A 16,799-nucleotide genomic window follows, 5' to 3' on the forward strand; every position below is an offset into this window, starting at 1 on the left:
TGCACATGTAGAGTCAACCGCAAAATTTTACGGAACACGAAATTTGAGAAAAAGCTGAATATCTGCGCAGCCTCACTACGCAGCCTAGTATTCGCATTTACAGCTTCTACCAGTGTATGTGAACAACATTGTTATGTTTGGTTGTACTGACTACTTTTGCAGGCTGCTCGGAAATTGAACGTTTCCTGAGATGCAGCAGTCCGTAAACTTTTGTGATCGACTGTACGTCAGCAACTATCTCGCGAGCGAGCTTTGCACTTTGAGAAGGTCACGACTACCATAGTACGGACATACCTGTGGTACGCGCGTGTCTAATACTATTTCTGTATGCATGGTGACGTATACGCTCCATCATCTAAACGAGGATAGAATAAAACCCACAAAAATAAGCACTACTTTAGCTAGCCATCGTCCTGGTTTAAACGCAGTGCTACGATGATTATGCAAATGGCTAGAAAAAAGAAATTCCTGACATGGTTTGGGTCGAGCTACTAGTCCAGCTATCGTGTAAAAAGAAACTGTAGCGATGAAAGTGAACGTGATGAGCTTATACTTGCTATGCGAGCACGCCTCCCCAGGCGTGACTGTTTTACAACGATAGCTGCTATGACCCTAGTCGTTTTGACATGCGCTGACGTTCATCGCAAGGGCGCGCAGTGTTTATTGCGAGAAAATTGCGTAAGATGTAAAATCTGGCTCCACAGAATATCAACTCGAACATTTTATCTCCCCATCACACCGCTGGTGCTACTTCAAAGATGAATCCTGCGTCTATAGAGAACTGTGCCTGGCCTCCTGAGCGCTGGCTAAAATCACTGGCTGACTCCACGCAGCTGTGTACGTATAATCCAGCGTGGAAGGGAAAAACATTAAACAAAGCCAGTAATAATAGGTGCAAGGCTGTAAGGAAAGAAGAAGGAAAAGTTAAGTTCCTCCGCTTTACCACTGGGGAGCGCCAACAGCAAAACCCTGCACAATCGAAGACGACACGGACCACAGTCGTTCGTCAAAGAATAAAGTTGTCGTCTTCTGGAAAGGAGATCGGGGTCGTGAGCACTGGAAAATGTTTACTTCAAGCAAGACGTAATTCGTCGTCTAATACAGAATCAATAGAAAAACAATGACACTGAAATAACGAGAGGTGTTACAAGGGCGGCCTTCGTTTGAGGCGAGATTGGGAACAATTCAGCTCTTCAGTCTCATCGTTTGTTGTGCAGGCACAACAGCTTCATTTATTGTCAACGCAGTATCTTACAGAACATATCCATCATTTCAATGTCACTAAAATACTGTTTACGCCTCCTTTTTTAAATCTTCATGGCAGACTCTTGTTGTGGCAGTTCATAATGGTATCATGTTTACATGCACAACAATGCACACAATGATTCCAACAGTCGAGACCAACGGAAAAAAGCGGAAACACGCGGCGTCGGAGGCAGCAAAATCTGGTGGCACGGCAAGACGCTTGTGGTAACTGGTGTAACCATATGCCTTTCGGCAACGACTTCGTCGCATGGAGTTAATTAACGTAAACATTTATTTCATATGCTCTTAACCATCGCCATTACAAATGGTACTGCCGCAGTACTATCACAAGCGTGACGAGAGGCTCAACTGTTGCTTTTCTGTCGGCGAAGTGTAGTGCGTAAGCAAGATTCTGGCTACACAATAACTTGCCTCTGACGTGTGATGCACGGTAACACCAGTGTCACTTGCAAAAGTTTTTTTTTTTCTGCCAACACAACATTCTAACGTGAATGACACTGGTAGTATTGCTCGCTGGTGAACCAGGTAATACGCAGTTGTATTAACAGAACGAAGAAGAAACTGCGTGTGGGGTAAGATATGACGTTTCTTATAGTTGAAGCATGTTTCATCAAAGATGTTCCCCGCGTGACAACAGGAAAGATGCTCGTGTCTTTCGAGCGTTAAATTTATTGATGTTTGCTGGGTGAAACCTGGAGTATTCGTGAACAAGTGATAGCTTGACGAAGTGTGTCTATGACAGTTACCACAGCGAAGTTGGGCGTGTAGTGCAGGCGAATAGCGAAACACATCTTGGGAACGATCATCCCATTCATTCAGCAACGAGATAGGGGTAGTGTGTCGCGCTCACTTTCAGGTGCAGGGTCGAATACATGACAGAGAGTTTCTTCAGTGTTAGGTGACATTTATAATTTAGCAAGCACATTACTCAATGAGGCAGCAGGCTGCGTACCGTATGCGGGACCATGTTGCGCTGATATTAATGCAATGTCGTATGATGGCACTCGCAGCTTTCTAGCGTATGGTCACAAGCAAATCCAACGCGAACGGCACAGGTCGGCTAGAACGTAAAATACGGACGTTCCTTGTTTACGTATATGCACTGAAGGTGCAGTCAATCTTTGCCTATGAAAAGTGGGCTAACGTGCCATGAACACGAAATAAGCCAGATTAATGTGTCGCCCTACACTAGTCATTCTCATAATTTTGCAGTCACGATCTGAAATTTCCAGTTCTATATCTTTCCATGACTGTACCCATATATGAGCGTAGCCCTTGTGTCATTATGATGGAGACACCAGTGTGGTGTCAAATCACTGGAACATAAATGAAAAAGAGAACAAAACGGTACTCATATAATCTTATCACTGAGAGCCTCAACGAGTAAACGAGGCTATAGGGCAATCGCTGTCCACACAGCGCTTAAAGACGTGGAGACTTAGCACTTCAACAAGAGGCGCGGGACATTGCGGGTGATATACCACGTACTGGTCGATCTGATCGGCGTCTACGTCATAGCTTTCAGTGGAGAGAGCTCATAATGGCGGAAGAAATATGATGTTTAGGACAGAACCATGAAATGTGTTCTTATATTGCGATTCACGCTGAGTGATTTCATGTAGGCATTGCCAGAATACCCGTTTGTACAGTAATGGCGTGAGCCATTGCAAAAATACTGAATATTCACCATAAAAAAAGTCTTAAAGTGGATAAGACGCATGGAAACATGGCATGTTGAAAATAGCAAGGGTTCATGAAGCATGTTGCTAGGAATTGGAAAATTAAGGCTACCCTGCGAAAGATCGCACTGAAACGCGGTCCATGTAAAGAATGCTTGGGTGATCCCCATCTTATTCCGCGTTGAATGACACCTGTGACGAAAAAGAATAATCTTTCCGGTGCTGATGCTTATGTTGGACTACTGCTCGGCAAGCAGTGAGCGCTCCTCCTTATTATCTGTCACGCGCTAGGCGCAGACTTTGAAATATCTGTCCAGCATAGCAAGGAACTAAGGGCCACTGCCACTGATAGTGTTACGCGCACCATTTTTTAAAGATTATTATTCGCGTTCAGTGTTATGGACGCTGCTCTTGAAGGTTTGCATTGGACACCTGCGCTCAAGCTTAGGTTTCGTGAAGAGTCTGTGGTATTCGTGACAAAGCACGGTGTTCAAATGACGAATCTGATATTCAAAGACTGTGATTGTTGGTTCTGTAATTTGTTGAGCTACCATACAAGTAATTCAATTACAGCAAACAAATGCTTCGCGAACAGCACTATATACATATTCCGTTAATGATATTTTTCAGTTCAAGAGCAATAATTCTCAAAATACATTGACAATGTTTGCGTGAGTCACTACTTGCTTTAGACATTTGTTTTCGGCATTCTTCATGAAAACTACCGTTCTGTCAAGCACACACAATAGCCTTTTATCAAATACAAAGAAAAATATTAAATCCAAAAGCCAATCGCTGTTTGGATGACACCATCGCAGCCTACAGAGAGCTTACGCTTGTGCAAAGATGACAAGGTCGATGACTACAGCTGCCTAGTATATCATTTATCAGTCCGAATAAAGCATGTAAATACACTACTTGAACAAGTCCATTTTGTTGTCTTCCCACGTTTACGAAAAACAAAGATGGTGCATAAGGAAAGAGAATGGTCTACGAAGAAATTTTTTTTTCAATTTGGGGCTTCATTCTAAACTTTTCTTTCAGCCCTTACGCAAAATGAAAGTGACGAAACAAAAAAAAGGAAAGCGACTGAAACAAAGTACAGGGCAACTCGGCACCTTCATCTCTCTTCGAACACGTGGAAATGCTTAACTTGGCATGTCGTTTGAGCGCTTGTACAGAAAAGTTGACAACACACATTTCGCGCTCAGTATTTCATTTGTGTTACATGCAGTGGAACGAAATCAGAGAACCAGTTTTTAGAGTCAGAAGCAAGCGCATAAGAAATGTTTCTAGCTTGCTGCCCCGAAGTTATCAACAGGATCTGGAGCTCCCCATACGCGACCAAAGACTGCTCCCAGTCCTCGCTTCATACTCTGCAACATCATCACAGCGTGTGCGTGGGTAACTACCGGGTCTCTTTCTTTCGAGCCACTCGCAACAAAACCGTCTGGCAAACACTATTAGAAACTTTAAAAAAAAGTGAACGAAATGGCCACACTCGGTCGTACACGTCCTTCACAAATCACCCTAGGCGTCACCTCGACCTGTCCACTAGCGCGAGTGTGACGCAGATCAAGAACCACGACACAGTTTTCTCCGAGCGGACCCATGACGCCGCAGAGTTTCTCTCGCGGTTGCGCCGAAGAACGGCTTCGCTGGGAGCCGCTTTCTGCTGACTGAGGGCAACCTCGACGTCGTTTTCGACGTCTTTTCCGTCTCCCGCTCCCGATCCTCGGTGGACCTCATCAACCGGAGACTGTGGCGGTCGCTCGACGATCTTGTTGCTTCCGTTATCATCCGCGGTGCCCTGTTTCCCGTGCGCGCTGTTCGCACCACTCTTGCCGGCAAAGGCGGAGGGAGGCATCTTTTTGTCGCGCAGCGAAGAAGGCAGCTCAGGCGGTGCGTAGTTGTCGGGGCATCCCAGATCCTTGAGACTGAGTCTGACCACCTTGGTACCGCTGCTCAGGTTGCCCGGCGCCGGCGTCTGTTCAAAGTTGCATTTGACGTGCCGCAGCTCGCGCCGAAACTTCTCGTTGCGCGTGGCCTTCTCCAGGTGCAGGATCCACGCCAGGCGGCAGTCGCAGCCGAACTTGTTGCCTATGGCAAAATGAAAAAAAGAAACGGCGTGATGTAACCCGCGCGGCACGCTAGTTGCGATAACATTATGGGTCCTGATTATGGGTCGCGGGCGTGCGTCATTAAAGCACCTTGTTAAAAATTAGCTTCGTTAGAAAAATTCTGGGGTCTTACGTGCCGAAACCACGACATGGTTCTTAGGCGCGCCGTATTGGCCAAATCCGCATTATATTGGACCACCTTGAGTTTTTTTGACGCGCGCCTAGATTTAAGTACACCAGTGTTTTTGAATTTTGCCCCCATATAAATCCTGCCAAAGCGGCCGGGTTCAAACCCGCGGCCTCGAGATCACCACCGCGATGACCGAGTTGGGGGGGCTTATGGAGGGGCTTTATGTGCCAGGATCTAGGCTGTTAAGGACGCAATATTGTGCCAAAGATTCCGCTGCTAGTGTTGCTGCGCTTGCATGACATTCGTATCGTTGTTTGGCGATACTGGAAACGTCGAAAAGTCACAGCTTTCTACTACAGACCGCACCTGGAAAATTTAGAAATGTTACACGAGCTCGGCAGTAATTGTCAATAGCTAAAGCCGTTGTGGGATCAAGCTGAATTTCGCCTATGCTTTTACTATCAATTTTAGCTGTCGAACATGCCGCTATGTATAAGGCTATTTTACTTCGAGAGGACGCAAGAGCCGATCACGTGATTCGTTTTGCAGCACTTTCTAATTATATTGCTGGCAGTTTGTAAAGGCACATGTGTGCGCCCTGACTTATGTCGTAGAACACGGGAATACGTTTTAGATTTATAGGGGGCGTGTACTTTGCGAGCAACGAAAACATCCCTTGCCTACTCAGCTCTGACTTTACTAAGGCATTAGTGCTGGGACTCTACAAAGACTAAATTGCACTTAACAGATAGTTTCCAATTTTTATGTATGTACCCACTAAATGAATGTTCCGTAAAAGCAATGCCGCGCATCTAAATGTTGCTATTGTCGCAGTCAGCATCACAAGAGACTCCGAGACGACGCATGTACATCTCTGTGTCGCTGCTACAAAGCTTTCCTCGTCGCTTTCATCAACGAACAAAAGCATTGCGTGCTTGTAGCGAGTAACTATCTACAGTGATTCAATTAAGGTCAGTTGTTACCAGGTGTTGTGGTAGTATTAACTGGTAGGCAGAACATACCATTACGCTAGTGTCTACAGCTTTTGGCTCTCACGCTAGACGTTTCCCAAGATATCGAGAAAAGGAGGTCAGTACTGTTTTCTCTTCAACGTACACCTAAACATGATAGCGTAGGCTATTTGACTTGTTCCATAGTTCCCCACTTATGTACCCGGTGGCGTAATTGAGCTCCAGATATTTGCTCCGAAGTGGGAGAACGGCTAACGAAGTGTCTACAGCAATTCACGCAGCACTATGTTTGCAAACGGTGATACGGGCAGCTCTTTGTCACTTTTTATTTTTATTTTCCTTTTCTTTTGTCAGATAATCGCTTTGCCTGCCTTACATAACTATTTTTGACCGTATAAAAGCATGTCTCGGCGGCCTGCAATGAAGTGTTCCGGCTAAATGCGCTGAGCTCCAACTTAAATGGTTTTCCTGCACAAATCGCAACAAGCGCAGTTTTCCTTGTGTTTTCTTAATGCTGGTGAATGTGCTACGCCCAAGTAAGAGTTAGCGCACGAAGCCGCGAGGAGATCGCGTAGAAGAAAACTCGAACAGAGTGCCTTTGCAGATGTAAAAATAAAGTAGTTACATTGCAACGTAAGGTACAACTCTGTCCCCGCAGTGCTATTATACCGCCATGAGGCGAAGTCACTCCTTGACTGCGGGACATTAACATTCTGCAGATTTATTACAAGCTGCATTCGTGGAAGCGAGTTGTACCGGAACGAAGCAATTACCCTGGGAAGTAGAACTAGTGCAGTCGCCATGGAGAAAAGGTCGGAGACATTTGGGCGATTGTGGCCGGACAAAATTTTTCAGTGAAAATGTCTTTTGCATGCAGGTCTTAACAGAAACGGTGTTCTAATGTTAACTGGCTCAAAAATCAATTACTGAAATGAGCAACCTACTACATGTTCCTTTTAATTAAACATTAAAGTATTATGTGAGGTCCTTGCTCATAAAGGAGCGCATGTACTGCTCAACTCTTTTCCTCGTTTACGACAAAGTGCTTCTGACACAAAATTATTTTTTGTCATAGTCTTGTCAGGCCGATAGAAAATCATGTGATGCATCCTAAAATTATCGCACGCTCATACTCACCGGTGAGGCTCATATCGAAGGACTCGGAGTCGATCTTCCGCAAGTCCTGGACCGTCCTCCAGGTAAGCGTGAGCAGCTGGTTCTGCGACAGGTCCACAGTGATCAAGTTGGGCGCGCCCATGAACATCTGCGCGGGCAGTATGCGGAGGCGGTTGTGCGAAAGGTACAGGATGCTCAGCTGGGGCAGGCCGTCAAACGCCAGCGGGTCCACTTCGGTGACGCCGTTGTACTTCATGTCCAGCTCAACCAGCCGCGGCATTCCGCTGAACACCCGTGCCTCGAGCCTCTGTATCTTGTTGCGGAACAGGTCGAGCCGTATGGCGCTCGACAGTCCCTTGAACGTGTGGTCCGTCAGGCCCTCGATGGCGTTGTCACTCAGGTCTACTTCCTTGACGCTGGTTAATTCCTCAAACGCTAAGTCTTCTATGGTCTCGATCTCGTTCCTCTCCAGGAAGAGTTGCGTTAGGGCTGGAAGAGCACGCAGGGCACCGGCGGGGATCCTGCTGAGCTTGTTGTCGCCTAATTCGAGCCGCTTTAAACGTGGCATCTGTGCGATGGACTCGTTCTCCAGGTCGGTTATGGCGTTGGAGTCGAGACACAGCCACGCAAGTCTAGAGAGGTTGTAGAAGGAGCGCGTTTTCAGAACGCCTAGCTCCGACTGGGTGAACTTGAGGCGTTCCAATTGTGGGCACTGCCTTAGGGCTTGAGATGGCACGAAAGTTAACTTGTTGCTCAGGCTGAACGCGTTGAAGGATAGGGAGGCAAGGGAGGGGTGGTTTTGGAATGACTTGAATACGGCGTGGTCCACAGTAAGGGGTCTCGTGATGTAGCAGGAGACGTCTGTGGCGTCGTCCGCGATGTCCTCGGAGTCGCAGCGACAGTACATGGGTTGGTCCATGAGACGACACAGGTTAGGAACCAATTCAGACGATTCGGCGCAAGCCACGAAGGGGAAGCTGCATGTTGAAGCGATGAAGTAAACGCTGAAAAGAAAAAAAGGCACATAATATTTAAGAAAGATTGAGACAATGACATAGTAACACATCGAAGGGCCATACACTACACGCTAGTATTGACCGACCGACCGACCGACCGACCGACCGACCGACCGACCGACCGACCGACCGACCGACCGACCGACCGACCGACCGACCGACCGACCGACCGACCGACCGACCGACCGACCGACCGACCGACCGACCGACCGACCGACCGACCGACCGACCGACCGACCGACCGACCGACCGACCGACCGACCGACCGACCGACCGACCGACCGACCGACCGACCGACCGACCGACCGACCGACCGACCGACCGACCGACCGACCGACCGACCGACCGACCGACCGACCGACCGACCGACCGACCGACCGACCGACCGACCGACCGACCGACCGACCGACCGACCGACCGACCGACCGACCGACCGACCGACCGACCGACCGACCGACCGACCGACCGACCGACCGACCGACCGACCGACCGACCGACCGACCGACCGACCGACCGACCGACCGACCGACCGACCGACCGACCGACCGACCGACCGACCGACCGACCGACCGACCGACCGACCGACCGACCGACCGACCGACCGACCGACCGACCGACCGACCGACCGACCGACCGACCGACCGACCGACCGACCGACCGACCGACCGACCGACCGACCGACCGACCGACCGACCGACCGACCGACGTTGTAATTGTTGGTAGCAGGTATGTTGCCGAGCTATGAACGTTAAGGTATTTAATAAATGAAATAATTAGGTGAAGTACATTGTTACGCTACCTTCAGGCGGAGAAGTAACATTTAAAATTAAACGGCCACAGAAAGAGAGGTCAAACACCTTTGGAATAGTCTGTAATAGCACACCGAACGAAGTGTAGTCATCTCGCATTCAGAGCAGCCACATATTAAAAAGTCAAACAGAAGTACCGAACAGTTGAGATATTATCTAGAAAGCATCAAATGCATCATCAGTCACACACACGCACACATACACACACACCGTAATATACTGCAGCGGCCCCTGTATTTACGGAACGAAGAGCCATTAAGTTCAAGTTTCCGATTATTGGCTGTTATTGCATGTACAAAAAAAACGGGCTTACATATTATGTACAGGAGGCAAGCACCCGAAATTTAAATATAGGATAAAAGGGAGAAAAACTTTCACGGTGAGAAAAATAGACGCTTGACACTGAGCGCCATCTGAAGAAGGGCAGAAACGTAGACAGAAAAACACAGGCTGTAGATAAGGTATGTATCAAGCATCTCAGTACCACGTTTGTATCGCATGCGTATAAAGTGTGCAGTATTGAACAGCCAGTACACTGCCGAAAAAAAATGGAGTTGTCAGTCTACGTGAAAAGTGAGAGCGGACATAGTCAAATTAAACAAAGAACAATTAGAATCAGCATTATTAGGTTCATAGCAGAAAACAACCAAGAAATGCAGGAATTAGTCCAAGAGTGCGAGGCTGTAGGGCGACCGCAAGAACAAGGTTACTGTGATAGGAGTTTGGACTATTTGGTTGTCGCGGCCGAATGCGCGTGACTGATGTGCGGCGGCGACGGACGAAGAGGAAGAAAAGGGTCGTCGTCTGGGCTGAGGCGGCAGCCATGCGAACTGACTGAGCTGCCTAGGCTGGCCTTCCAAACGAGCCGATCAGTTCGTCTTCCCAAGGCCGGTGTTCCTGGGTGTGCTGGCAGAACAGGCCGGGCTCTCCTTGGGCTTCAACCGGCCTGCTCCACTGCTGGGCGAGCATCCGACGCCGACATGTTCCGGTGCAGCTAAGCCTTCCGAACGGTCTACCCTGTGGCGGGCAGACGTCCCGACCCAGTTGTCGCGCGAGTGGCTCGTCGTGTGCCGCGCATCCGCCCCGGCCTCCAGCCCCTGCGCCACTCGCTGCTCCCGACTCATCTTTGCGCCTCTTCGTGCCGTGAGTGTGTGATACCGACGCACTATGGGACACCTTCCAATATTGACGCTGAGCTTGACTATACCTAAGCGACAGACACCCATGAAGGGAACTGTGTGTGTGTTATCGTGTACGTTATCCTAGTCCCGTCCCCGTGTCATTAAAGCCTCTCTGTGTTCATTGTGCCATCCCTGTATGTTTGAGGCCTGGGCCCACATCTTCATATCACAGTTACCAAGTAGTTCCTAAATCGTATTAAAGTGGTAGTACACTTACCTGTATTAGAATAAGAAAATTTACATACAAACAGGCAAGAAATAAGAAAACTACAAACAATAAGCAATATTCTTAAAGACAAATGCGAAATTTAACTACATAACAGCATGACATCGATTGTTTTCTAAGTGTACTGAGCGATGAACAATGTTCAGTGTAGGGTGATAGTGTTCCATGTTGATAAAGCGGATAATATGCAGTACGTCGACCAAAAGATAATTTTGCTCGAAAGGAAGATTGAAACCAAACAGGTCAGCACTATTCAAGCAGAACTCAGTAGGTAGCTCTTTCTATAAAAACACCTTTTAGAAGAGCCATAATACAATACTACCATGCGGAGAACGGCATTTCTCGCAGTTACTGTAAAAACAGACGTTGACGCGCTCCTCGCGTTGGCACCTACGTAGTAGCGACTTTATTGATGCTAAAGCATCAAGTGATCCATTGAGCGAAAAAGCCGGTGTCTGTAGCAGCAAAACGGCACCTAAATTCCCATTGGCTGCGGCGCCACGTCAAACGCGCGCTATGACGGAGCAAAGCGGGCGAAAGCGAACACCAAGGTCGATCCAGAAGCGTCGCGAAGCTTCAGACGAAACGTGTTTCAGAACAATTTGTCACCGACATCAGCAAGGGTGGTTATGGGAGCAGTGACTGCAGCGCGACTATGTGAGGAGGGAACAAACACCGAGAAAAAAAGTTTTTAATTAAAACGAGACACAGTTTGATTCATTCAACCAACATAAAATGCTTGTTCAATTTTATATAGTCGTGGCGAGAAAAGAAAAGACGAATACGTTTTACTTTATCATTATCAATGGATACCTTTTTTCAGTGTCCACCATAAGAAAAGTAAGTGATGGCGCCGTTATCACTTGCTCTGCAATGCAGCTTTTGAAGTGTGCAGAAAGGCGCGCTCGTAAAGTTCACCTATTACAATACGCCCCCCCCCCCCCCCCCTACCACCTCCCCTTACGTGTTGTGTCTTCTGCTTGTCGAGGATGTTCTAAATTTAGTGGCCCGGGTAGTTTCACCGTTTCTTAACCTGTTCCGCCAAAAGTGGTGAATTACGACCACCGGATAATTGTTTACTCTAGCTGTTTTCGTGCGGGCTGTGCTGGCCAACGGGCTTGGTGTCTGACGATCAGACCAGCACTCTGCAACCAAAGTTTTCCTCAGCCTCCAAAGTATGTTCTGTGCAGGGTTTCAATTTCGACACCCGCATGGCTAACCTTCTGCTGCACCGCTTTCCGCGCTGAAAGCTTGAAGTGCCCATCAAGTCGAATAGTGGAGCGTTCGAATATAGAGTTCTAATGTTAGGTGGCTAAAACAAATTTCGCGCTTTGTGAACAAAATGACGTCACTTCTTTTTTTTACAGATATGACTGTAGGTTATTTCTTTCTTCTTGCGGAGGTGTTCCCTCGGCACCAGGATGGCGCTAAGCCCCATGAACTGCCGATGAACCACCATATTTATTTCCTGCTACTCCAACCGCGATGTTTTAAATGCATGGGCTTCTATGGAACCTTCGCTACCAGGTATATTGGCCTCGGGAACACGTGCTGCCCCGCTGGCGCTCCAGGTGTTGCGTGAGGGGAGGGGGTATCACCGCCACGTCATGTCATCCTCACTCTTGGAAGCCTGTGTAACCCGCGCAAGCTCTCGCCTGCGTTCAAAATTCGCCTCTGTAATCGCTATAATGACATTCATGTATTTAAATAACCGTATCAATTCGAAAGGAAAAACATTGGTGGCAGTTAGTTTCGAACCTATAACCCCAGCCTCAGAAGCCGAGTGCCGCATCCACTGGGCTAAACCAATGCCTCCTAGGTAACAGACCTGCGTGACGAAAGCGGTGGCGTCAAAATCACAGCGACTTACACTGGAGCTTCCTCACTAGATTCCGTGGCAGTCGGACAAGGTAACATAATATCACGGATCGACGTGCACCGGTCTCGTGCTCTCTAGGAGGCGCTGGCCAAGCGTTTCAACGCGCTCGCTAGCCCGTGAGGAGTTCATAAATCGAAGGACCGCTCAGCGGCGTTCAACTGCACGTTAATGGTTTCTCATTCACAACTTATAAGAAGTGCTTAGGTGTCCTCGGATTTCTTTCTTCAGAGTACTGGGCAGAAAGTACTTTAGTGATATAAAGTCCACACTAGGAATAGCTACTAAAGAAAGTGCTCAAGTAGGCGACATTCCATAGGATTTTGGGTGTTAATGACCCTTGGAAGAGAGAAAAGAATAATTTTATTTACAGTAACACGCAAAACTGCGCATATTCATCGACCTTTCAAAGGAAAGCGCGTGTCAAAATCCGTTAATCGCACAAAGCGTCAACCACATACTTTAAACTATTTCTTAAGATTGTTAACGAAGCCAAGCAACTTTGCTGGCGTCAATGACGTTACTAGTTGCTAAATATAGTTTGAGAGGTTCCACAACATTATGTTTTTATTAACTAAACCTTAATTTGAACAAAACTTATAAGTTCCACTATTCAACATCTTGAAGGGGCAGCGCGAAAAAACGAAGACAGAAGGCAGGAACAATTAGTACCAACTCGCCCAAATGTCGATCCTTCCACTATTCAAATTGCTTTAAAAATTCGTTTTGCAGCCACCACCGTTATTATGGAAAACGATTTCTGTGGTAATCCACAAGGGGGAGAAACCAATAAAAGGGCGGGAGAATATCATATGATGGCCATTGATGACAACTTGTTGATGGCAACTTTTTTTCCTCCTTTGCAAGCTTGTGCTGCGGTTTACTTGGACACCTTTTAGACACTCCCTTTAGAATTCACTTCAAAAAGCCGCGAGTCTCACGGAAGATAAAAGATTTTAAAAAAAAACGAAGTCATTTGGCCCTTCCTCACTCAATCTGTTTCCACAAAACCGGAACTAAAAATTCAGAGGTCAGAAGATGGCTACGGCCCAAGTAGCTATCGCCTGCTTTTCTTTCTTTCTCCCTCCTGAACGACTCCTCATCACCCCTGATCGCTTCAATCCTTCGGGGGTCGGGTCTCGATTTACCCAAAGGGCCTCAATCAAGCTGAGTGGGCAGATCCCCAGAAAGCGAGGAAGCCTCCTCACTAACCCAATAAATGAGCGGTCGCTTGCCGTGACCCCCGCTGTGATGGTTTGCTGAAATTAATCTGGACCCGGCGGCGTAAACACGTGGCTTTCAGGCTTTCGACGTCTTCACTTAACTCTGCCCTCTCGCACCCGGAAGCGCTTCCCCTTTCGCAGCTGCTATCTGCAAGCTTCGCCCTTTATTTTTATCACTTACAGTTCCTTCACACCGTTTTATGGACTACCCGGTGTCTGGCACTATTTTTCTGCAGATCTTGCACTGTGCCTTCCTTTCTTTGTTATCGTTGACGCAAGACACGCACTTTGTGCTGCTTCTCTGATGTCCCATATGAAGCTGGCGCTTCATGAAGTCGCATAGACTGTATATCCGCGCGCTTTCGTCTCTGTTAACAGCGAGCTGCGTGTTCGGAAGGACATCTTTGTACCTGTGGATTCCTATGCACTGATTTGCATGTGAGGTCAATATGAAATGCCTTAAAAATGTAGGGCAAGCAAATACTAAAACATATATACTTCAGCGTAGCACCAAGAACGCACGTGCACTTCGATCTACGTGCATTACGCTATCCCAGCTGGTCAAAGCTAACTGCAAAATATTTTATTGTTTTAGGATCTCCAGCGTTTTTCCAAGCCCTGCTGTATGTACATTTGGGCGTAAGATCTCGTCTGCTATCAAGTGAAATAAATTTAATGTCCCGATTAATTATTTTGACGGAACTGTAGAACGTTCGAATGAGCAGTAAGGCTCTTCAAGTAGAATCACTGGCATCGACGTCAGCAGTGAAGAAACTGTAGTTTGCAGACTGCTTTAATCATCACTTTTACAGAGCTAATGCGCGCATGTGACATCTTCAACTCAAAAGAATTAGACCGAGTGTTTTCAGTGCATCCTGTACTCAGTATTCTCGTTTTTGTAGCATGCGTTTGACCAATTGCATAGCGTGCATTTTTGCACTTCATGCATGACGTACTTGTCTGTACAAATCTACAACTAAATGCGGCCGCTTCTAGGAAACGTAACATGTGCGGTATCAAAATTTGACGAAGTGTTTTTGTTCATGTGATGTTCCAGCATCTGAGTCGAAGCGGAGACCGAACTAGAACGCGATTGTCAAACATTAAAAATGTACGTGGAAGGATTTATTTATTTACTTATTTATTTATTTATTTATTTATTTATTTATTTATAGTACCCTCAAGGCTTACATGACGCATTACAGAGGGGAGGGGCTAATAGACACAGATAACTATACAAAGAAGAAAACACAATAATCAGATAACAGTACATAGCCCAATGTGAAAATAACGCAAGTTAGAGTGACAGAATAAGCATATCATAAAATACAGACACAATATAATGCAGACTGGTAATACAGACGAAATATAAACGGATAATACAGACATGTTTTAAAACCAATTGCCAGGTTTGCTCTTTGAAAAGACTAACATTCACTGCGCACGACGCTGTCGTCGTTGGAGAGCAATGATACACCATCGTATGAAGAACATCTCTATACCCCTTCCCCCAGTGCAGGGCAGCAAACCAGGCAGGCGTCTGATTAACCTCCCTGCCTTTCCTCTCTTCTGTCGATCTCTCCCTCTCAGCCTAGCCTAGTTGTTCTTGTGCGCTGCAACCCCAGCAACTCCAGTGCAGCGCTAGTACAATATGCGACTTCAACACTTTCTAAGAACTCTTCAGACTTTCCGCACGTAAGTAATCTAAACTACCAGGCAAAAACATAAAAGCGCATCCACTAAGCAAAAGTTGGATAATGAGCGTGGCGATATTTTAGTCCATCTCCTCGCAGGCCTTGGAGGCCATACTCTCACTAGGGACATATTTACTAGTGGATATCATGGGTCCCCTGCATTTGTGATACCAGTGCCAGTATCCGCAATTACAGACGACCTCACTGAATGCTGCGGATGCAACCTTAACACCGCAAGAGGCATTTCAGCGGTCACCGTACCCGTTTTGAGCATATGTAACAAAAATGCCCCATTCTTGAACTCGTCATCGAAGGCCATCGATCTCCCCCTGGGAAAGTTGTCTCCATCTCGTTTTATTTAGTTCTTCGATTTTAAGATCTTCGTTTCCTTGTAGGAAACAGAAGGGGTGGTAATGTAGTTTTTTTTTTTCGCTGTAGACATTATCCGACATATACGCACACAGACAAAAATAAAGGTATCCGACATTTTCGCCTTCTGAGATTTGTATAGATGGAAGAAGGTGCAAATTCCGCGTTGTCAGAAAATCAGTGCTAAATAAGAGTATATTACGCCTATGTACGAGTTCGTAGCATGGCACTGTCACTCGTCTTCTTGCTTTGTAACGAAAATACCTTGGATGTACTACTGTTGGCTTTCTAAAATCTTGGTTCTTGTGAAGAAAAATCCCTCTATTATAAAATTTGTCGTGCTTCTTTCGAACGTTGGAAGCTCACTTTTATTATATCTCACTTCAACCCCTTCTCATTCGTTATTGTGTCATCCAAGAAACATGACCTGCAATTTCGAGTTACCGCTAAAGCCCCTACTAAAATCCAATTCTAAAATAGATAGAATGAACTTTCTACTCAAAGAGGAGTTATGATTCGCGGTGAAAGTCGCTAATGACCTTTGCCATTGTCAGATGCCATGGGAAGATGTCACCAAAAAAAGTTTCAAATGAATCGCAACCGTTAGAGTGCGTATTTAATTTCCTTTGCCTTGACGCAGTTAAACAGTAATAGCCTACAGGTAGAGTTTAGCCACTGGGAGATATGCGCTAATGTGGTCCCTATAAACACTGGGGTTTTATGTGAAAAATGATGCGCACTAGCTTGTAGCTTGATGACTTCACGTAATGGGTCTATTCTATTTGGGCCTCACGAATGTAAATCTTCATTCAATAATAAACTTACGCTACACGTGTAATTCAAGAAAATACGACGTTAATGCGCTCAGCATAAACGATTGAGCCATGAACTAAACATGCGAAAGCATTGTTAAACTCTGACCGTGTGTCAGCGCAAGAACAACCTTCATAATGCAATTACTGCATACAATCCGCTGGTGGCGGAGCTCTGTCTTGGGCAAACAGATTGCAAAACATGTGGTGTGGTTGAAGACGCCCCTGCTTATCTGATCAACTACAGTAGCCCTCACACGCACGTGTGCGACCCGTTTTGGGCGTTCGTGTGTCTTAGTGTGCTCAGCGTT

At 46.7% G+C, this 16,799-nt stretch overlaps 1 protein-coding gene across 1 annotated transcript in view; it reads right to left on the minus strand.

Annotated features, from left to right (window-relative positions):
- Positions 1 to 1,047: 1,047 nt before the first annotated feature.
- LOC126531683 (uncharacterized) overlaps positions 1,048 to 16,799 on the minus strand; it is a 45,246-nt gene continuing 29,494 nt past the window's right edge. Inside the window, exons 2-3 of the mRNA XM_050179341.3 lie at positions 7,304 to 8,286; positions 1,048 to 5,045 (exon numbers count right to left, since the gene is read on the minus strand). Of these exons, the coding sequence (XP_050035298.1) occupies positions 4,483 to 5,045; positions 7,304 to 8,286 (1,546 nt within the window). The 3' untranslated portion in view covers positions 1,048 to 4,482. The remainder of the gene's footprint in view (positions 5,046 to 7,303; positions 8,287 to 16,799) is intronic.

This window comes from Dermacentor andersoni, chromosome 5 (genome assembly GCF_023375885.2).
Source record: "Dermacentor andersoni chromosome 5, qqDerAnde1_hic_scaffold, whole genome shotgun sequence".
NCBI lineage: Eukaryota > Metazoa > Arthropoda > Arachnida > Ixodida > Ixodidae > Dermacentor > Dermacentor andersoni.